Source organism: Mirounga leonina, unplaced genomic scaffold (assembly GCF_011800145.1).
Source record: "Mirounga leonina isolate KUSES-001 unplaced genomic scaffold, KU_Mleo_1.0 Mir_165, whole genome shotgun sequence".
Classification (NCBI taxonomy): domain Eukaryota; kingdom Metazoa; phylum Chordata; class Mammalia; order Carnivora; family Phocidae; genus Mirounga; species Mirounga leonina.
The window spans coordinates 75,019,602-75,041,936 of record NW_023270415.1 but is presented as its reverse complement, the minus strand read 5'-3'; the positions used below and the strand labels follow the sequence as shown (position 1 = coordinate 75,041,936).

Below are 22,335 nucleotides of genomic sequence, written 5' to 3'. Positions count from 1 at the left end.
AAATACTGTATGATCTCACATATATGTAGAATCTAAAATAGCTGAATTCATAGAACCAAAGAGTAGAACGGTGGTTGCCAGGGAGTCGGGGGAATGGGGAGATGGTAGTCAAGAGGTACAGACTTTGAGCTGAATACGTTCTGGGGATCTAATGTACAGTATGGGGCTTCTAGTTAACAATACTGTATTACGTACTTGAAGTTGCTGACAGAGTAGATCGTAAGTGTTCTCACCAAAAGAAAAAAATGGTTGCTATTGTTGACTGTGGTGAACATTTCACAGTGTACGTGTATATTAAATCATCTTGTGTACCTTAAAAAAGCATATTGTATAAACTAAATATATAGAATTTTGGTTTGTCAGTCATGCCTTAGTAAAGCTGGAAAAAAAAAAAGAATCTGCCTAATGCCAGGGCCCTCACAGTTCAGGCACCTCACCCTCTGCCACCCAGTCTGGTGGGGGGGTGAGTAAGGCTCATCCGTCCAGACCTCCCTGAAGGACTCCCAATGACATCCACATTCCCCACGGCTGAGTGGTTAAGATACATTGGACTTCCAAAGAGTGGGGCTTAACGGACAGATGGAACCGGAGCTTTGTTCAGGAGCTTTGAATGTTGCCTCTGGGGTTGAGCATCTATAAACTCAGAAGAGGGGATAATCTCTTTTGTGAAATTCATATGGCAGACAGAAGTCACATTGATTAATGGGTCGAGAACTTTGAGAAAGGTGGTTACAAAGTTTTAATTCTGTTTTTATTCAGCTTTGGTTATTAAGATTTTTCTTCCAACTAAAATGAAATGTGATGAGATGAAATAATTTGAATTTTTCATTTCATTTATAAATAATGAGCAAATGATAAGAGAACAGATAGCTCTCCTCCTGGAATCCTGTGCGTCACTGGTTTCTAAATTTTTTAAATTTTTTTTTTTTTTAAGATTTTATTTATTTATTTGACAGAGAGAGACACAGTGAGAGAGAGAGCACAAGCAGGGGAAGTGGGAGAGGGAGAAGCAGGCTTCCCGCTGAGCGGGGAGCCCGATGTGGGGCTCGATCCCAGGACCCCAGGATCATGACCTGAGCCAAAGGCAGACGCTTAACGACTGAGCCACCCAGGTGCCCCTGGTTTCTGATACTTGTATGCTGACTTCTACTCTTGCCCTTGTTACCGATGTTAGTGAAAGGTACGGCTGTCTGCTCAGGAGGCCATCAGGGCCCCCTCTTCCTTGAGACCCATCCTCCTCTTCGTCTCCCGGACAGCCAGCCCACCAGGCCCGTCTCCCTACTGAACCTGCCCTGCAGCCATGGTCCATCACTCAGTGGGGGTGACCGTGTGTTCTTTCTCCCCCTCATTGCATGAATACGGTGATTTATGTGGATGGATTTTCATACCCTGAACCACTCTTACGTTCCTGGGATACATTCCACTTGGTCATATTGCATAATCCTTTTTCACGTGCTGCTGGAGCTGGTTTGCCTAGGACATTGATGAAGAAATTCGAGTTTGTATTCAGAGATCTTAGGTAGGGTCATTTCTCTGATGTCTTTGGTTTTAGAATCAGGGTAATAATGGCCTCCCAGAATGAGTTGGGTCGTGTCCCTTCCTCCTCTGTTTTTTGGAAGATCTTTGAAGTGTTGGTGTTATTTTTTGTTAAATGTTTGATAGAATTCACCGGTGAAGCCCTTTAGTTCTGGGCTTTGGGTGGGAAGTTTCTGGATTACCGATTCAGTTTCTTTGCTTCCAACAGGTATATGAATATTTTCTGTTGCTTCTTGAATTCCTTTCAGTGGTATGTGGAAATTTTCTGTTTCATCAAAGTTCTCTGATTTTTTGGCATATAATTACTTGTTCATAGTATCCCTGAGAATTAAAAAGTTTTTTTTTGTAAGATGAGCAGTAATGTTCCATTTTTCATTCTTGATTTTAGCTATTTGAGTCTTACCTCTTTTTTCTTGGTGAGTTTAGCTAAAAGTTTGTCAGTTTTTTTATTTTTATCTTTTGTTTTTCTGTTTAATTTTTACTTTTTGTCCTTCTGCTTGCTGTGCATTTGGTTTGCTTCTGTTTTCTCTGGTTTCTTGGGTTGGAAGAATAGGCTACTGATTGGAGATCTTTCTGTGTCTCACACAGGCATTTACAGCCTTGTGAACCTGCTCTCACTGAATCCCACAAATGTTTGTATGTCGTGTTTTCCTTTTGATCACCTCAGCATTATTTCCTAATTTCCCTGATGATACACTTTTTGACCTATTCGTTATTTCAGAGCGTCATTTAATTTCCATGTATTTTTGAGTTTCACAAATTTCTTTCTGTTCTTTCTTTTTTAAAATTAAATTTTGATTGGCATACATGATTACATTAGTCAGGGTATATAAAACAGTGTTTCGATATTCTTATACATTATGAGATGATCACCACGATGGCCCTAGTCACCATCTGTCACTGAAGTTATTACAATATTATCGATTATCTTTCCTATGCTGTACTTTTTTTTTTTTTTAAGATTTTTAAAATTTATTCATTAGAGAGAGCAGAAGCGAGAGCAAGAGCAGGGGGAGGGGCAAAGGGAGAGGGAGAAGCAGACTCCCCACTGAGCAGGGAGCCCCATGTGGGGCTTCATCCCATCCTGGGATCACAACCCGAACTGAAGGCAGATGCTTAACTGACTGAGCCACCCAGGTGCCCCTTCTATGCTGTACTTTTCATCCCCATGACTTAGTTATATTATAACTGCAAGTTTATACCTCTTAATCCCCTTCATGTATTTCACCCATCCCCCATCCCTCTCCCTCTGGCAACCACCAGTTTGTCCTTTGTAACAATGAGTCTGTTTCTGTTCTGTTTTGTTTTGTTTTGTTTTAGATTCCATATGTAAGTGAAATCACATGGTGTTTATCTTTCTCTTTCACACTTACTTTACTTAGCATAAAACCCCTAGGTTTATCTGTGCTGTCGCAAATGGCAAGATTTCATTATTTTTTATGGCTAAGAAATATTCCAGTGTGTGTGTGTGTGTGTGTGTGTGTGTATACACATACAAAACACGTCTTTTTTTCCCATTCATCTGTTGGTGGACACACAGGCTGCTTCCGTATCTTGGCTATTGTAAATAATGTTGCAATGAACGAAGATGTGCGTATATCTTTTCAAATTAGTGTTTTCGTTTTCTTCAATACCTAGAAGTAGAATTTCTGGATTGTAGGGTAGTTCTATTTTTAATTGTTTTAATTGTTTGAGAAGTCTCCATACTGTTCTTCAGAGGGGCCGCACCAACGTGCATTCTTGCCAGCAGTGTAAGAAGGTTCCCCTTTCTCCGCGTCCTCACCAACACTTGCTATTTCCTATCTTTTTAATAATAGCTATTCTGACAGGTATGAGGTGGTATCTCACTGTAGTTTGAGTTTGCATTTCCCTGATGATGAGTGATGTTGAGCATCTTTTCATGTGTCTGTTGGCCATCTGCATGTCTTCTTTGGAAAAATGTCTGTTCAGGTCCTCTGCCCATTTCTTAATTGGGTTTTTTTTTTTTTTTAAAGAAGTTGTTTATTTCTAATTTCAGCCCACATACTTTGTATGTATGTATTTGAGCCCTTACACGTTTTTTTTTTTTTTAAAGATTTTATTTATTTATTTGAGACAGAGAGAATGAGAGACAGAGAGCATGAGAGGGAGGAGGGTCAGAGGGAGAAGCAGACTCCCCGCCGAGCAGGGAGCCCGATGCGGAAGTCGATCCCGGGACTCCAGGATCATGACCTGAGCAGAAGGCAGTCGCCCAACCAACTGAGCCACCCAGGCGCCCGAGCCCTTACACGTTTATTGAGACTCGATTTATGGCCTAACATGTGGTTTATTCTTGGAGAATGTTCCACGTGCAGTTGAGAAGAACTTATAGTCTGCTGTGGGTCGTGCACATCCTCATAGATAAGTGTTAGGTTTTGCTGGTTTCTAGTGCTGTCCGTGTCTTCCATTTCCTTGGTGGTGCCCAGGTTTTATGATTGAGGAATATGTGGCTCAGAGACTGGAGGCCTTACAGCCACCCGCTCACGGTCGCCTGGTTAGCAGGTGGGAGAGTGGGGTCTGGGCCCAGCTGCTCCGACAGCATTGCCTGCTCTTGTACTGCTCTGGGTGTAATCAGATTCTTACTGCCAGGCTACTTTAAAAATTATTTTCCTTTATTAGCTAATTTACTTTTGATTTAAATTTTTCTTGAACACATTTCCTCTGTGTGTGTGTGTGTGTGTGTGTATACTGGAAGATTAGTTGCCTGTACAGTTTAATTTTTAAAAGTATTTAAGACTTTAATTAAACTCAAGACTCTTAATATGAGAACATTTCTTCAAAAGTCTTCCATTAAGAACTCCCAAGTCCTCCTTTTTCTCTTTGTGCGAGTCCGTAAAATTTGAGGCTTCCAGAAGCTTAGTTTCTCTCTAATGATTTCTATTCAGGTTTAACCTTCACAATTCATTTTAAGTTGAGAGATACTTGAAATGGTTTAATTAAACCTTTAACTGGGTAGTAATTGATTTATTATTTTGGTCTCCCTTTATAACACGCAGGTTCCTAAATCCTTTGGTTTATTTTATAGCCTTTTAATCTTTTTTGCTCATGTAGGAAGTGGTCTGCCTAAGAACCTTTCATTTTCTCCTCTCTTCCCCATCACGTCTCTGGCTGCGGTCCAAGAAAAAATGTGTGTGTGTGGTTGTGTCTGAGAATGTGCGTGGGTGTGTGTTTGGATGTGAGTGGTGTGTGAGGGTGCGTGTGCACATTCGTTCCTCCCGATGGCGGCTGGGACGGGGGCCTGCTGGAGCTGAAACTCACAGGGTCTTCCATCTTCTTTCCCTTTCAGACCTTCCATAGGAACTCTTCTCCTCTTATCTCTGCCTTCCCTCGCACCCCCCCTCTTTATTCAGTCACCATGCACCTGTCAGATGCTTGGGCGCTCTGCCAGGTGCTGCGAGCGAGCGCAGGGCGCATGGGGCGTTCTTCCTGATGCCTCTGCCTCCTGGCTGCCGGGCGGCTGGTAGGCAGAGGCAGTGATGCAGGGCAGCGGGGAAAGCACTTCTCTGGGGTCAAGGATGGGGTGCTAAAGAGGAGGTCACAGAGTCTAGTCTGAGGGTGGCAGTTGGTGTCTAGGTTTAAATCTCTGTGTTGTCTCTCCCGGACAGCTACCGCGACCAGGTCAGTCTGATTGTACACAGGCATTGCTGTACTCAGTGTTCCAGAAACCACTGAAACCCGAGTCTCTAATCTGCTCCGGTAGCAGCGTAGGGCTAGTTAAAGAGCACCCATCCCGGACTCAGGGAGACTCCTATTCCAGGCCTGGAGCTGTCCTGGGATTGCGACTGCTGGGGCTGGTACACAGGGTGCTTTTGTGTGGGTTACAAAGAGGTGCCCCCATTCTGGGCTGGTGAGTTAGTAACAGGCTTTCTTTCTGGGTGAACGAGCAGAAAACATGGTCAGGGCGGACGCAGCCGGTGCCCAGTGCTCAGCCTGGCTCGTGGAGCGTGGCCCAGGTATCAGCCCCCACCTGCCCTCCGTGGTGCCTCGCGAAGGGCTCCGCCTACACCACACCTGTGGAGGCCCTGCTGGTGGCATCGGCAGATGGCTTTTGTCATCTGCAAAGGGACGTAAGATGCCGGCCTTGTTTTTTGGAAAGGTAATAAGATAAATACATGTTAATACGTGATGCCTTAGTACGTGGTATGCGCAGCATGCACTTCGTAGCCCCCCACTTCTGTTTCATGCATCTGTTGTCTGGTTCAAGAGTCGATCACTGAGGCTTGTAGCTCCGTGACACTGTTGTCATTTTCCTGCAGATTGTAGAGAAGAAGTCAGATTGTATTATTTCTGTGCTCTGAAATTAACTGAACGGACATAAATGTGAAGTTCACCCGCTCTGAGGCAAATGGTGGGTTCAAAGCCTAGCTCTGCCACTTAGTTTTCTGTGTCTTGGGGCCACTTGATTTATCTTCTCCAACCTCAGCGTCTTCTTCCCTACAGTGGGAGTAATACTGATGCTTCCTGCCGAGTTTGGACGGGGAAGTGCCCGTGAAGCGCTTCGCAGGGCACCTGCACTGTATGTGCTCGCTACTTCCTCGCTGTTGCTTTTGTTTGCGGGACGTTTCCACCTTGTTGCTGGTACCTCCACGGGGAGCAGGCGTGGGTGCCTTCGGCCTCGCTGGTGCCCCGTGTTATGGGGCTAGCTGCCGTCTGTCCCGTGGAGGGGATCTGCATTCCCCATAAACCTCAAAGGCCCGCTCTCCCTCGTTTCTGACGAATAATTCATTGTCTTCCCTTGGCTTCCTGGGCTTGTTGGAAGTAAATGTCAGGGAGATTGACGGTCAGGCCCAACAGTGTTAGAGTTTCGGGATTTGCCTAAATTCTCGAGTTGGCGTGACTGGATTGAGCTGCAGAGTGAGGATGCTGGCTTTATCCCTGGTCTCCAGCATCATGAAATGTGGATGCCCCTAAATCCGTGTTGGCTTTCTTGGTGTGTGAGAAACTTCCAAGTGAAGAAATCACGGGAGGAGTGCTGTAAGGAAAAGAGCAGGTGTGCAGTCAGGAATCACATGGTGTGGCGGCCGACCGGTTGGGAAGGTAATAGTTGCTTCAGGGAGATCGTCCAAGTCAAGAGTTTTAATGAGGATGGCCATAATAATAAGCAGTTGCCATTTATTGATCACCTTCTAAGTACTATGCTCAGCATTTTAATGGATGGCTTTTAATGATAGGGACTATAAAACAGACAGCTCTGTGTTTCTTTTTCATACGAGAGACGGCAGCTCACGGGGGGCGGATTTAACTCCGGACGTCTGGTCTCCTGGTCTTGCAGCTGGTGTTCTCTGCACTGAAGTACTGCCTCTTTCCACGTGTCCAGAGCCGACCTGAGGGCCACATGGCCCAGCGGGAAGAGCCGGGCAGGGGAGAGGGAAACCCGGATCCTGGCTCTGTGAGCTCAGCAGTAGCTTCTGGAAAACATGCCAACCCCTTTGAACCTTCGAGTCCCTTATTTCCTTTCCTGTTGAGGAAATTACATTTGCAGCATCCATCTCTGAAGGTTCTTATGGGGGTAAAATGAGGTAAGAACTGGGAAAGGGCCTTGCGCACTTCAGGGATGTACAAATGAAGGGCTTATGTTACTAGATTTTTAGTCACCTGGAGCTATTTTTTTCATGGTGCTCATGTTGTCTTTTGATTGAATTAAAAAACCTTTGGCTGATTCTTCATGTCCCTTGCCAGTTTTGGCCTTGGATCTGCAAGGACGATTCTCTGACTGTGAGGAAGTTGTCCCCAAACTATGGCGTCGGGGCAGGGCTCAACGGTTGCATGGTGGCTCGCCTCTTTCTTCCTTTTGGAAACTGTGGACGCAGGAAATGGCTTCTTTTCCTGCCATCAAACCACGTGTATTTACTTATTAAATGTCTCCTGCATCTCCAGCTCTGTTTGCCATCCTTGGGCTCTGGGAATTCACCCTCAGGGTGTGTAACAGGTGGGGAAAGAGGGCCTCGTGGAGGAGGACCTGAGGGTTTGAAGGGGGGCCTGGGGTCTGACTGGGGTGCAGGAGGTGGGCACAGATGGTGGGCACACATAAAAAGACTGGGATTATCTGTGCGAATTTAGGGAGGTCTGGAACATTGCTGAGCACTTAAGAGAGAGCACAGCTGTGCCTGTGTGTGCATGTTGAGCCACGTGAGGAAGGACCTAGAAAGCCGGGTCTGAGTGTTGTGAACGATGGAATGTTCTAGAGCAAGGTAGTGAGACACGAGGAGGACCGGAGTAGGAGGCTGTGGTCTGGGGGCCATGTGTAGGGATCTGGGTGGCAAAGAACGGAGAGGGGGTTTAGTGGGCAGATGTCTTTAGGACAGATCAGAGTTCCCGGACAGACGGAACCAGGGAATTCACGGAGGAGGAAGGGGAACGGAAGGCAAGCCCATTCCAGGGTTTTGATTGAGAGGTTACAAGATTTCCCTTGCCCAGTTCCAGAATCCTCAGCAGTTCTGTGAAATGTTTGTGTTTGTAGTTGACGGCAGCAACTCGTTTTCCGCGCTTTTAAATTATTCCAAGTTCATTTATGAATATTTCATTTTTCGCTAACTAATTGATCTTGAGCATCTGCATTATGGATGTAGCAAGATGTAAGATTAGTTTTGTCACCGTCGTGTTAGAGAATTTCCAAAGCTTTCAGGGCTGATTTTGTGTTTCTTCCTTGACCGCCAGATTGCGCACGGCTTGCCAGTTTAACGTACCTGCCCACTGTGCAGGATACCAGGTTAGGTGCTGGGCGTAACAGAGAGTCGGGACTAGGGCTCTGCCTGCAGGGTGTCTCCCGTCTGCGGGGAGAGAGACTCACTGCGGCAGAGTCGCGCACCCTCTGGCACATCTCCGAGGAGAGGACACTGGGTGTCCTGCTGTGTGTGCTGAACCCCAGGTTCGGGGCACAGTTGCCTGCAAGACTGCTGACCCCAGCCACAAGCTTGGGAGTCCCCGGGGCCACCCTTACTCGAACCAGCTAGCTGCAAATTTGGGGGACCCCAACGACTCCCTCCAGTTCTGTAATTTGCTAGAATGATTCACAGAACTCAGAAAAGCACTATACTTACGATTACCATTTTATACAAAAAGTGGAGAGGTCAGAACCGGCCAGAGGGAGAGATGCATGGGTCAAGTCTGGGATTGGGAGGGTTCTAGATGTGGAGCTTTTGGTCTCTTTCTCCCTCCGTGGAGTCCTGGATGCTCTTGCCTTCTTCCTGCTATATTATGTGACAGGACTCGAGTATTCCCAATCAGGGATGCTCACCCCAGCCTTCGGTGTCCAGCTCGATGACACACTGCCCACGGGGCTGGCCTTTAGTCCCTCGCTCCTCCCGTGGGTTCAGATGAATACCTCTGTTCTCTGGTTCCTCCAGAGGTCAGAACTGCTCTGACTTGTCGAAGAGCCCCGTCATAAATCACGTTGTTCGACTGTCGGTGGCCCCAGCCCCCACGCAAACAGGCATTCCTATCAGGCAGGACCTTCTGGGGCCCTAGAGGTCACCCCTGATAGCTGAGGGCAGAGGCCAGACCACTCTGGGTAAGGTTCCTCCTTCACCACACCTGCATCCTTGGAGCCTTTCAGAGGAGGAAGGCTGATCTGCCCAGTAGGATGCAGAGGCCTTCTCGGAAGTTGGGCCCGGGCCACGGACTTCCATAACCTGTTTCTGCAGCTCAGCCGACGTGACGTGCGGCAGGTGTCTGAGGGCCTCACCACTGATTCTGCTCCTCCGCTCCTCATTGCTGCTTCAGTAATTTGCGCAAGTACATGCCGTTGTGCAGAGTAACAGGAGAGAAGTCTCAATGACTGTGAGGTCAGCCGTTTGTCCTTACTCTGTACATTCCTCTCCTTGCCATCCGCCCCAGCCTCCCATAGCTGTCGGCTGGGCCTTGGGTCTACACAGCTGTTGTTTTCTCCTGTAAAATCTGGTGCAGGCAGTGGGATCCAAGAGTCTCGTGCCCTTGTTCGTCTCATCTGGTCTCTTCTGCCTTCCTGTTGTTAAGTACCTTTCCCTCCCCTGTTCCCACACCCCATCTCCAGCACGCCCCTCGACAGAGCGGGGAGCCAGTCACTGCACTGTGCTGGCTGCCCTGGCACAGGAGGGCTCTGGTTTGGCTCTCTCGGTCATTGTTGACCGCCCCCCCCTTGGCCCTGCACCTCTGCAGGAGCTCTGCCCCTGCAAGCCCCCCACCTCTTCCCCCATTCTGGTGTATGATCTCCCTGAGTTCTTGGGGACCCCGCGTCAAAGCAGGCTCCTTTGTCCAGACCCCACATTGTCACGCCACTCTTTCCCTTCAGACTCTGCTCCAGAACCTTCCTGCCTTCCTCTCTCCTCTGGTCTTCCTGTCTGATTTGGGAGCACAACGATCTACTGAAAGGGTCCTCATGGGAGTAGCAGTGGGCAGCGTGCATGATGATTTCCTGTGCGGACCGGTAGCCTTAGAGAGAGCAGGGAGGAGCCCTGAAGACATCATCATTCTGTACGTGACCATTTTCCCAGGATGGTGCTGGAACCCAAGACCCCTTCTTCTCCTCTGCTGCTCAGATTTGGAGGACTGCTGAAATGCGGTACCTCAGCAGACAGGCCGCTAACACGGGCTATCAGCCAGACGGTGCTGGCTTCCTGCTTGCAGTGTCTTGGGGTACCTGTCAGGTCACGTCATCTGAGACCACGCCACTCCACCTTCACACACACAACAGCACGATGCTCCCCGACCTTGCTCACCCATCTTAATTCCCACCTTCATTCTGGAGATGAATGCTTTAAAAATGAGTGCTAATTAAGAAGAAATACAAGTTGAAAAATGATTTGAAACTTGCTTTAGAGCAGCTCTGAGCACGCCGTTGAACTCACTAGGCCACTAGGAAACTCGAAAAATACTGCTACTGTCTTTAGTCCTGTAATTGGTAGACTTAGATTGTAATTATTTTTTCTCTGTTTTATCAGAACAATTTGGCTGTAATAATTATGATGCCTTGAAATAATCTGAATAGTTGTGTAGCTCATTAAGAGCATGAAAAGCGAAGCAGCCCTTTGCGAATCCTTTGTGAAGAAGTCCTTAAGCACTTTCTGAGAACGGGGTGTAAGTGGAGTCAGTGGTTCACTAGGGGTCTGATTTGTGAACCCGGGGGCTGCTGGTCACAGTTTAGAATCATCCCCACTTTATGAGAGAAGATGTGCAAGCGTTCTTATCAAACGGGTATTTTTAAATCAGCACATTAGGAAATCGGTAACATGATAGCATGTAGATGCAGCAACACGAGCACTAAAGATACTGCTTGTAGCTGTTAATTTCCGCAACTGCTTCAGACTTTCCGTTTTTCATAAAACGTGAAACTGAACACATTCGCACATTTGGAAGTTGGGCGCGTGCCCGGCACTGTCGCCGCGTGTAACTACCTCGTGCCCTCTTGTTTCCTTGGTAGAGTTTTCGGTCATGAAGAGGAAGAGAGGCAGGCCCAAGGGCTCCACGAAGAAGCCCAGCCCCGAGGAGGAGCTGCTGGTAGAAAGTGCCGTGGGTCCGAGCGAGGACAGCCCGCTGGCCCCCGAGGAGGGCAGCGGCCTGGCTCCCAGCAGCTTGGAATGCAGCAAGTGCTGTCGGAAGTTCTCCAACCCGCGCCAGCTGAGGAAGCACATCTGCATCATCGTGCTGAATTTGGACGAGGAGGAGGGAGAAGCAGGTATGATGCCTGAGGGCCGAGTGCGTCCGTTTCCTAGGAAGACACGTAAGTACCGACGGCAGGCTTTGCTGGGTCAGTTACTACGGGGAAAGAGAGCATTGTTACACAAGTCTCACCTCTCTGGAAAAGTTCCTCATTTTGACCGTAAGTCATCTCTGAATTGAGGGTGTCGTGTGATAGGTGGTGCCCACAGAGCGTGAGTCACGGGGGTGCCGCTGTGGGCCTCTGGGGTTTGCAGAGAGGGTGAGACGTGAGCTTACGTTCTGGGGGGGGCAGGAGGGTTGGACAGCACAGAATGTGAGCAGGGAATAAGCCCTCGGCAATGGGGAGTCAGGAGGGAACCTGGTGTCGCGGTTTGGGTGGCCCTGGGATTAGCAGAGGGAGGACGTCTCCGTGGGCGGACGGGGCTCTGTGAGCACAAGTGCGGACGTTAGGATGCTCAGCGCCCCCATGAGGGACCTTGATGAGCCAGCGGAGGCCGAGGGCTAGGTTGTGGCGGGCATTCTGGAAGCAAATGGAATATTGGTGCTTCTTCCACATACGATCCTGGCTAGGCTTTAGCTCTGCAGCCACTTCTAAAAGAGGCTGAAGGGGGTGCACAGGTGAGCGGGGAGTGACATCACCGTGGCAGAGCGCGTCTCCTGGGCGACCTTCTTGGGGGAATAAAGTAGCACCACTGTCCTGGAGAGGGGAGGGCCTCTGCTGTGGGCTCTGCTGTCGTCTGGTTCTCGTGCCACTGGTGAAGTGCTCAGACGGCCCGACAGTTGAAGTTCTTACTGTGCTTTGTGCTGGGCTCAGGACGTCACGTGGGAGACCGTTCTGGTTAAAACACAGGCTTTGGGATATGGCTTCCTGGGTTTGAATTGCAGCTGTTCCAGCCGTTACCAGCTTCCTTCTGCCTCCGTTTCCTCATCTGTAAAATGGGAATAAAACCCAGCACTATCTCATCTGGTTGCTTTGAGGATTAAATAAGGCAGGACTTACAAAGTGCTCAGAAGGGCACCTGCGTATGAAAAGCACTCAACAAATCAGTGTTAGCTGTCACTTTCCTCGCAGCGGTGTGGAAACAGTACTGTTGTCCTCCTTCCGGTTTTATAGATAAGGATAGTTAGACCCTGGGAAGTCAGGTCATTAGTCCAGGGTCCTTCAGTTAGCAAGGGGACCTAGCCTTTGAACCTCCATTCTCAAGTTCTTTACGATAAATACCTCCCAGCGGTGAAGCAAGACCATTGGTGTGCAAAATCCTCGCACAGATTGGGGGGATAATTGAGCAACTCATCCCCTGATACTTACCAGACATCTAGGTTGGTGGCCAAGGCTCATTGCCAACATCTGTGCAAACTGTAGAAAATATGAAATGTTGTTCTTTCCTTTGAAGAACTGCTCTCAAGGTGACTACGTGAACCCTTTCTAGGCTGCATGGGCGAATGCGCATCGTGGACGAGCATTCAGACGAGAGAAGTCAGCGAGAAGGCAGCTGTCCCATGGCAGAGCGTGAGTCATTGCTGTGTGAGACACGTAGGTAGGGAGTGCCGTGGCCTCAGAGCCCGATGCCCTTTTGGCAAATTAAGATACTTTTAAAAGTGAGATGGTTGAGGGAAGAAGGACTAGGACATACCTCCCTGCCCCTGAAGTGCTAATTTCTGGTGGATGTGTCAACCACTGGCTCTAGATTATGGAGTTGCCCCCCACGCCAGGCACACCCCCTACTCTCTTCTTCTCACGCAGATAGTTAATGGTGGTTGCCTTTTGTTTGTTTATTAAGTTTTTTACTTTAATCCCAGTATAGTTAACAGTATGATACTAGTTTCAGATGTGCAATACAGTGATTCAGCAAATCCATACCTCACCCGGTGCTCATCACAAGTGCCTTCCTTCATCCCCATCACCTAGTTCCCCTATCCCCCATCCACCTCCCCTCTGGTCACCATCATTGTGTTCTCTAGAGTTAAGGGTCTGCTTCTGTTTGTTTTTTCTCTTTTTTCCCCTTTGTTTTGTGTCTTAAGTTCCACATACGAGTGAGATCATATGGTGTTTGTCTTTCTCAGACTTAACTTCACTTAGCATAATACTCTCTAGCTCCATCCATGTCATTGCAAATGGCAAGAGTTTGTTCTTTTTGATGGCTGAGTAATATTCCATTGTATACATAGACCACCCCTTCTTCCTTTTTTTTTATTCTTATGTTAATCCCCATACATTACATTATTAGTTTTAGATGAAGTGTTCCATGATTCATTGTTTGTGCATAACACCCAGTGCTCCATGCAGAATATGCCCTCCTCAATACCCACCACCAGGCTAACCCATTCTCCCACCCCCCTCCCCTCTAGAACCCTGTTTGTTTTTCAGAGTCCATCATCTCTCATGGTTCGTCTACCCCTCCGATCTCCCCCGCTTCATTCTTCCCCTCCTGCTACCTTCTTCTTCTTTTTTTTTTTCTTAACATATATTGCATTATTTGTTTCAGAGGTACAGATCTGAGATTCAACAGTCTTGCACAATTCACAGCGCTTACCAGAGCACATACCCTCCCCAGTGTCTATCACCCAGTCACCCCATCCCTCCCACCCCACCCCCCACTCCAGCAACCCTCAGTTTGTTTCCTGCAATTAAGAATTCCTCATATCAGTGAGATCATATGATACATTAGACCACCCCTTCTTTATCCGGTCATCTGTCCATGGACGATTGGGTTGATTCCGTAGTTTGGCTATTGTATATAATGCTGCTGTAAACATAGGGCTGCATGTATCCCTTTGAATTAGTGTTTTTGGATTTTTTGAGTAAATACCCAGCAGTGTGATTACCGGATCATAGGGTAGTTCTGTTTTTTAACTTTTTGAGGAACCTCCGTGCTGTTTTCCAGAGCGGCTGCACCAGCTGCATTCCCCGTGGTGGTTGCATTTTAATCAGAGGCGCCAGCTGTAGCCTTCAGAGCTGCTCCGTGTGTACCTGCCTGAGTCCCGAGAATCCGAATCTCCCTGCTCATTCAGTGCTGTCTTCTTGCGGATCTGTTTTGTTTTTGTGCCTTCACATGATTTATCCCATCAGACTCCCTGTGGGAGACTCCTGGGCTTTTTTACAGCTACGGTTGGAAATCAGGGATCTCTTTTGCAAAACATTCCCGCTGCTTCTTCCTCCAGAGGTCAGACCTGGATCTAACTTGGATGCAGCCTGAGACGTTCACTCAGATCTATGGATGTTCTGCACTGCCCTCAGGGTTTTCTTCCTGAAACAAAGTTTTTCAGTGTGTCCCCTTCAGAGTAAAGTACAAAGTCTGCTCCTGGGCATTCAAGACCCTCAACAAAAGGATCTTTCCATTTAGCTCTATGGCATTATTTTTCTGTCTTATTGTTTGCAGTTGATGAAATTTAAGTTATTTCCAGTCTTTTGCTGTTGTGAGTATTGCTTTAATAAATGCTTCTGTATGCATATATGTGTGTATGTGTGCATGTGTTTGTGGGTGTGTATACATACCCATGTACATGTGTATTTGTAGACTTCCACTGTTATTTTTGTAGAAGTAACTCCCAGAAGTATAACCCCTGGGTCAGAAAGTATATTACATAATGTCAAGTTTCCCCCACCCCGAAAGCTCAAGCCAATTCAGATTCCAAAAGTGTCTGAGAGTGCCTATTGGATATTGACATTTTTTTTCTTTTTAATACCTGAGATGATACAGAAAATACTAAGAAGAAAGTAACAATAATCCAGAATCTCACTGCCTAGGTGTATCGACTCACTGTATAAGAAAGAAGAAAGATCCTGCTCAGTTCTATGTACATGTATGTTTTTTAGAAATGGGGTCATGCATCATGTTCTGTGATCTTGTTTCACTCACTAATGTGGCCGATAAAGTTTTCATGTCAGTATTTTTTATTTAACAAGCTGTTCCATCGCACTTTCTGGATATCACCATCTTACGGCTGTTAGCTCATTAAGTCACAGCATTAGTGACTGAGTGCTGTATGTAGGTATGCAGCTCTAAGAAGTAGGCACTGGTGTTTTCCCACTTTACAGAAGAGGAAACTGAGGCACAGAGAGGTTCAGGAGCTTGCTGAGATCACACAGCCTGTAAGCAGTGGGGCTGGGTTCTGAACCTACTGCAGTTCAGCAGCTGTGCTCTGCTTCCTGACCCCAAACAATCAGTAAATGTAGATTATTGTCATTTTTAAAGGCCACCCTGCATTTCACCATATGCACAGGCCGTGCATTTTCCTTCATCAGTTTCCAGTCGATTGACATTCACGATTGCTTTTAATTTTTCTCCCTGATATAAAAAAAAAAAAAACAAAAAAACACAAACCACCTCTCAGGTGACTGGTCTTAAGCCTGCATTTTAATTTTATTATTATATTTACCCTCATGCTATTATTATCTTAGGTAAATACCTAGTCATGTAATTGCTGGGCTGATAAGAGCATATATTATATTTTGACATGCCCGCACGTTTCCAGGCTGCCCTGCAGACAGCATCTGTCGCTTACTTCCCCAACATCGGCTCCTACCCGCCCTGGTCCTCTTCATCCTGCGCTCTGTCAGTCCTTAGCCCTGCCAGGCCCTTCTGGTAGCGATTTCTTTTCATTACTTGAATTGGCGTCTGTGTGGTCATGAGCAGACCCTCTGGTTACGGAGTTACCGGGGATCTGTGTTCTGTGTGTAATTTGGGGTGTCCGCCTGTGCCCTTTACTGCACCTTTGGGTCACTGTACAGAAAGTATTTTCCACAGTTTATCATTTGTCTTTTCATTTCATCTGTAGCCTTACTTTGTTTCCTTTTGCACTTCACTGAGTCTTAAGTATCTGTCTTGTCACTCCCGTCGAACGTTCCTTTTAGATTTCTTGCCCTTTTCGTCATAGCTGAGAACACTTAGCTGTGCCCCCAAATAATAAAATACATGCTTCCATCTATTCCTCTGTGATTTGTATGGTTCCGTTTACTACCCATGTCTTTGATCCATCTGGAAATCATGGTTTTGTGAGACTCATAAAGTAAGATAGTTCTGTCGGTAAACACGGGCAAAGGAGTTACCTTAATAAATGCAATTTGGGAGATAAACTATTTCAAGTCCTAGGGTCCGCAGAGAAAATAATAAGGGTCTGGCCCAAAGTCTAAGGAAAACCCTTTAAAAAGTAAAACTTCATATTTTGAAAATAATTACAGATTCACAGGAAGCCGTGAGGATTGTGTAGAGGAGTCTGGGGCCCTTATTTCTGTTTCCCCCAAGGGGTGCATCATTCGTAGCTGTGCAGCACGATATCAGAACCCGGCACGGATGGTGACACGCGTGTGTGCAGTTCCGTGTCACATCACGCGGGGGACACGTGCTCCTGCTGCAGAATCCCCCCCCCCCCACCCTCGGCAACCAGAGGTCTGTTCTCCAACTCTGTAATTGGGTCATTTCAAAAATCTTGTATCCATTGAATCGCATGGTATGTGACCTTTTAAGATTGGCTGAGAAAACTCCCTTTTCAGACTCACTCTCATAGTTTTACAGTCAAGGAAGTTGAAGTCCAGAGGTGGTGATTATCCAGAGTATGGATAATCCAGAGTCTCACCCAAGGTAGGGTTGGGGTGCGTGCAGCCCACACCTGCGTCCCGCCCCGTGGCCAGCCCCGCTGTGCCTTCAGACCAGTCTCATTTCCGCCTCATGGATGTAGATTTTATTCATTTCTGTGTACTTTTGTCAGCTTTTTTGCTAACCTTACAAGAAATGAAGGTCCCGCCCTGCGTGGCTCTGATGTTTATTTTCTACTCTGTAGCTCGTGAGGCGGTGTCTCCAGAAAGGGCAGACGGGAGCAGCTCTTTCTAATAAGATTATCAGCTGCCTCCAGTAATAAGCTGTAGAGAAAATGGCCGCGTATCCCACTGATTTGAATGACCTTAAAAGGACTTTAACAGATAGCAAATGGAAAGGTAGAAACTCTGGCGTTTTTCCCTTTCTGGGCCCTGTGGAAGCCTCTAAAATATGCAGAAATGACCTTGTGCCCAATTGCCTTGTGGCCGCCGTCTCTGCAGTCGCTCCACACTTCCCAGTTTGCCAAGCACAACATTACAATTTGGAAAATTCTTGCATAATTGTTTTAATACATGGGTGGTAAAGAGCGGTTTTGTGACATTTCAAACAATTGACCTTGACTCTCTAGCTTGTTAAAACAATTAAAAGGAAACAACATAAGCCTTTCCCAACGCTGAACCCTGGCAAGTTAAAATAATACTTTTGATATGTGTTCAACGTTTATTTATTTTATTCTGCATTTGAATAGTAAAAGAAATCATTTTGTGCCATTATGTGGAACAGCTGGTGTTTCTGAAAAAACCCTTTGTAGCCTATAGAAATCAATATGTCAACTTTATAAAAGTGACTTCTGAACCTTCCCAAGCTTGTTATTTCTGGGGTCAGTTTTGGCAAGGAGAGTTGCAAAAATTGGCTCTTATTCTTGTTGAATCTGTCCTAAAGAAGACAAGGCATTCTAAGATCTACCTAAGATGCACCTATAATGTTCATGGAGATTTTTTTTACAACAATATTTCAAGTGCCTTCTGTATTTGTGTTAGCAAAACAGCTGATTTGGTAAGAGCTACTGTGATTGAAAACGGTTTGGGGTGAGCTGTGTTTGAAAATTTGCAGGTGTGAAGGAAAGGCAGTTATCAGTCTCTGAATAGACCACCTTTCTCCGTGGAGAGCTGTGTCATGAGGGAAGACTGCTTTTGCTGTCTGTAAACCTCAGTTTCACTGTTTACCAGACCAGTCAAGTGCACGGAAGCCTGGAGGTCAGGCAGCGCAGTGGTCCCCACGCATACTCGGCCTCCAGCCTGCCGGGGAGTGTAGGCAGTGTCCTGGCCCGTCCATGTCCCCTCCCTGAGACACCTTGTGCTCCTAACTCCCTCCTCCCTCTTCAGCTGCCCCTCCCCGCTTTGTGAGCTTCTGTTCTTCTGCTCATCACGTCACTGTCCCTGAGTCTGTCAGTCAGTGTAGGCCAGGTCACGTCCTTAGAGCAGGCCTCTCCCACATGGCGGTGGCCCTGACACAACCAGGCTCGCGTTCTCCCTTGGACTGCACACCCACTGCAGGTCCTCGGGGGCTGTGCTCACTCGGGGTCCCAGACAGAGCAGCCACCACCCTGACTGTGGCTGGTCAGTGTGCAAGAAGCGGGGACAGCCCTGGATGGTTTCCCATCAGCCTCGAAGTGACCCCGTCATTCCCGACCATGTGTTTCACTGGCCAGAGCTGATGTCACGGCCCCACTGACTTCAGGGGGCTAGAAGGTGCAGCCCCGCCGTGCTTCAGGGAGGGGGAGAGCTGGAGATGTCTGCTGATGGCTGCTAGTGGCCGCCGCCCGGCTCTTGTCCACTTCCTTAGAGCCATTCCCAGCCGTGCTCTGTGGCCCGCAGACGTCCCCCTGGCCAGACCCTCTCCTGAGCTCGCGGTCAGGTCGGGTGCTGCGCACTCGGAGGCAGCGTAAGCTGTGCGGCATGTTCGGTGCCGCGCTTAGTGTCCAGCTCCTCCCCCCCATTCCAACTTGGTGACTGGCCCCACCATCCATATGTCCTGTCCCTCACCTGTCCTATTGGTCGCTTACCATGGCCAGTTGATTCTTTCTCCACGCCAGCTCCCTTTCATGTGGGTCAGACCCCGTCATCCCTTCTTGTGACAGCTCTGGTCTGCCCTTCTGCTCCGACCCACGCTCTCTCTGTACCAGTGATTTGCAAACACGTCCCTGATACATACTCATTTAGTTACTAATAAGTTGCATTTTTAAAATTTAAAAACCATCTTAGAGTCCTTACTGTAGGCCTACCACTATTCTGTATATCTTACAAATACTGATTTATTTCTTCTTCATAAAAAGCCCATGAGGTAGTTATTGGTTTTGTCCCCATTTTGCAGATTAGGAAACTGAGACAAGCATCCTGTCCACTGTTACACCATAGTAAGTGGTGGGCCTGCGATGGGAGCTCAGGCATTTTGGCTCAAATACACATTTGCTGTAAGAATATGTTATTATAGACATTGTAAAACATACGTAAAATATAAAATTCACAAGGCTGCTGTCAGAAAGGCAAAGAGGAATTCTGTTTCCTTCCCAGATAGCGGTGGGGTGTTTCAGGCCCTGGGTGCGTGAGCTCTGGCTGTCTCTGCCATTGGAACCACCTCTCCAGGGTGCGGCTCGTCCCACCCCTCCCCCCCGGGAACAGGCCGGCATGCCTGCCCCTGTTCACAGTCGGAGCCCCTCCCGAAACTGCTAGGTCGTTTATGTATAAACCTGACAGCTGCCCCCCCTGCCCTGCACCCCGCCCCTGTTGCCCACTTGCATCTCCGTGACAAACTTCCGCAGGCCCCAGGACTCTGTGCTCTTTCTCTCTTGTACGTTGTTCCCTTTGCCTGGGAAGACCTGCTTCCTTCTGTCCTCTGAATAGCCACACTCATCCACAGCCCCTGAGCCCTGGGGCCCTCTCGTGTGCCAGCAGATTCCCACTCACCTGCAGCTCCTGGCCTCATTCCCTTTGCAGACTGGCTTGGTGTGTGCGTCTTTGTTCTTGGCCTCTGCCTCCCAGCAGCCCAGGCTGCTCACCCCATGCCATGCGTGTCTCCCCGTTAAGAGTGTCGGTCTATGTGTCTGTCTCCCCATACGCTGATAGCTCAGCAGGCAGGATCCCCAGGGCCTAGTGCCCTGCATATGGCATAGAATCACTTGTATCTCTCCTTTCTTTGCCAAAATGTAGAGCCAGACTCTGCTCCTTTATGGATTTGGCACGGAGTGTGTAAGGCACTTTGTGTGGGTATCTCATTTCTCTTCTCTGTTTCCAGTGTTTAGAACAGTGCCTGGTGGCACACAAAGTGCAGTAAATGCACGAGTCCTCTAGAGCAGAAACCAGGGCTACACAGAGTCTAACGGGCAGCAAACTCAAGGTTAGTTTTTCTAACTTCCCCGTGCATTTCTCTGTGGTATGGGGCAGATGATATGGCTGAGGTCCCTTTACATGTTGCTATCTGGCCATCCACAACTGCTCATGGTCATTTCCGGACTCTGTGTTCTTTACATTTTGGATTTCGTCCCTTTTTTCCCACCTGTATTAGATGGTTGATTATGAAAGTTACTTCTCACTTGCTGGTGCTTCTCAGTCATCGGAGATAGAAACCTGAGTCACCCTTAATTCCAACTTTGATCTCACCCCAGACTAAACGAACGGTCACCAAGCCCTGCTGGCTTTTGCCCCCTGAGCCCTTCTGGGGCGCCCGGTCTCCTCACTGACCTTCCTCCCTGCCCCAGGTCTAGCTTTCTCATCACTCCCAGGCATTTTTAGCCACAGCCCTGGGAGTGGTCACTCCGCTTCTCAACTGGCCCCCTAGGCCCCCTCTTCACAGAGTGGTGTTGAATGCAAAGGTGACCTGTCGCTTTCCTATTGAGCATCCTCCTGTGGCCTGCCTGCCCCTGCCCTGAGACTGGACTGCTATCTGGGCCATTGCTCTGCATGCTTGTGCCCACTTCTCTCCTGACTCCTTTGAGGCACGCAGCTTTCTCTTAGAGAGCCCCCTGCACTCCCTGAGCCAGCCAGCCAGCCCGCTCTCTCCAGGGCCAGCCCCTACCCATGGAGGCAGCAGGTAAACGTCTGCCCAGTGAAAATACCTGTGCGCGACCTTCATTACTCCACTGGCTTCTGATACTTGAAGTTCAGATGGATGATAACAGGATATGTGATCAGAGTTCCTTAGGGAGGGAAGAAAGTGTGGGGCCTATAGCCGGGAGCCCATGGGGAGCTCTAGGGGGCCCCAGAGATGGGTACGAATCAGGCCGCTAAGTTTTACAGATGTCTGTTTATGTGCTCGCAGAATTTCCAGAGGCAAGCTCGTCCAGAATATCCATGGGTCTGAGGAATCCTAGACCCAGGTCAGCAGGACCGTGGTGCTCACCGGCCCCGGCTGGACGCCACGGTGAGGCTGATGCGTCCTCTTAGCGCGCGCCCAGCTGTGGGAGCTGCTGCCAGGGTGCGGAGTGTCTCTTTTGATCTTCCTGCCGGATGCCAGGCTGGGGCTGCCATCTCACTACAGATGAAGCGAAAGAGGCTCTGCCACGGGAAGGAAGTTTTTCCAGGCCAGCTGGCCATTACCCGAATCCCTTAGACTTATGAGCTCAAGCCCTGGCTGTCTTCTGGGATGCTGGGCCTCCTACTCGCCCCCAGAGTCCCCTGAATTAAAACCTCCAGTCCTGTTGGGGACGAAGTGTCCTGGTGTGAGACACAGAAGTCAGAAGTAGAGCTGGCCCTGTGCACCCCGATCTCTTGCTCCTGACTTGCTGTGTCTCTCGGGTAGCCAGGAGTACTCAGAGCCTTTCTCTGTAGCAGCGTTGGGGTGGGGTGGGGTTTGGGGACTGACAAGATCCCACCTCAGCAGGACTGTATGGCAGGACTTCTGAATGAGGACTTCCTTGTTCAGCATCTTGGAGGGCAGCGAGGGCCACGCAGGCTGTCCGGGACTGCGTTGGGGAAGTCTGTTCTTCCAGTGCATCTTGCTGTGTGCAGTTCAATGGGCTGCCTGCTGAGTCCTGGCATGGAGGACCTTGATAGGGTATGTGATGGAGGCCGTGGCACCGTGGGCTGTCACTCTAATGAATGCTTTTTCCCAAGACAGGGAGCTGCCATGCCTTGTGGCCCCCATTTGAAAAGGAGTACTCTCTCTCCCGTGAAAACTCCTGATTGCTAAGAAGTAATGGGATGGGTGGCCATGGCCCACGGCCCAAAGCTTTTATGCCTGGTGTTTGTGAGCTGCCAAGGAGGCCGGCTGAAGCCGAGGGCTGAGATCCCCACAGCAGGCGGATTCTCTTCTCTTTTTTCCTCCTGATTCCTGGGCTTGTGCTGTTGTTGGGCGCCAAGCCAGACTTTGGGGATCAGAGTTGAGTACGATGAGTCTCTTCCCTTGAGCAGCTGAGTGTCTGAAAAGGGGAACAGGGAGGTGAATAGATAATGGACGATGGCAGAAGGGCCAAACCCGTGCAGAGGGGCAGGAGAGGACCACATTACATACTGGAGGGCTTCCTGAGGAGGGGGCCTGAGCTCCATGTGTAAGGATGACGGCATTTGTGTGTGTGGACAGGAGGTGAGAGAGGCATTTCCTTTCCGACGGT

At 48.5% G+C, this 22,335-nt stretch overlaps 1 protein-coding gene across 2 annotated transcripts in view; it reads left to right on the top strand.

The window, feature by feature from the left end:
* Window positions 1-22,335, top strand: part of ZFAT (zinc finger and AT-hook domain containing) — a 201,875-nt gene that overhangs the window by 31,260 nt on the left and 148,280 nt on the right. The window contains exons 1-2 of one of the 2 annotated variants that reach the window (XM_035011992.1): window positions 10,914-11,206; window positions 12,621-12,700. In XM_035011992.1, coding sequence (XP_034867883.1) covers window positions 11,109-11,206; window positions 12,621-12,700 — 178 coding nt within the window. In that variant the 5' untranslated portion in view covers window positions 10,914-11,108. Of the gene's footprint in view, window positions 1-10,913; window positions 11,207-12,620; window positions 12,701-22,335 lie in introns of those variants that run through there. The other variant, XM_035011991.1, reaches the window with a different exon arrangement.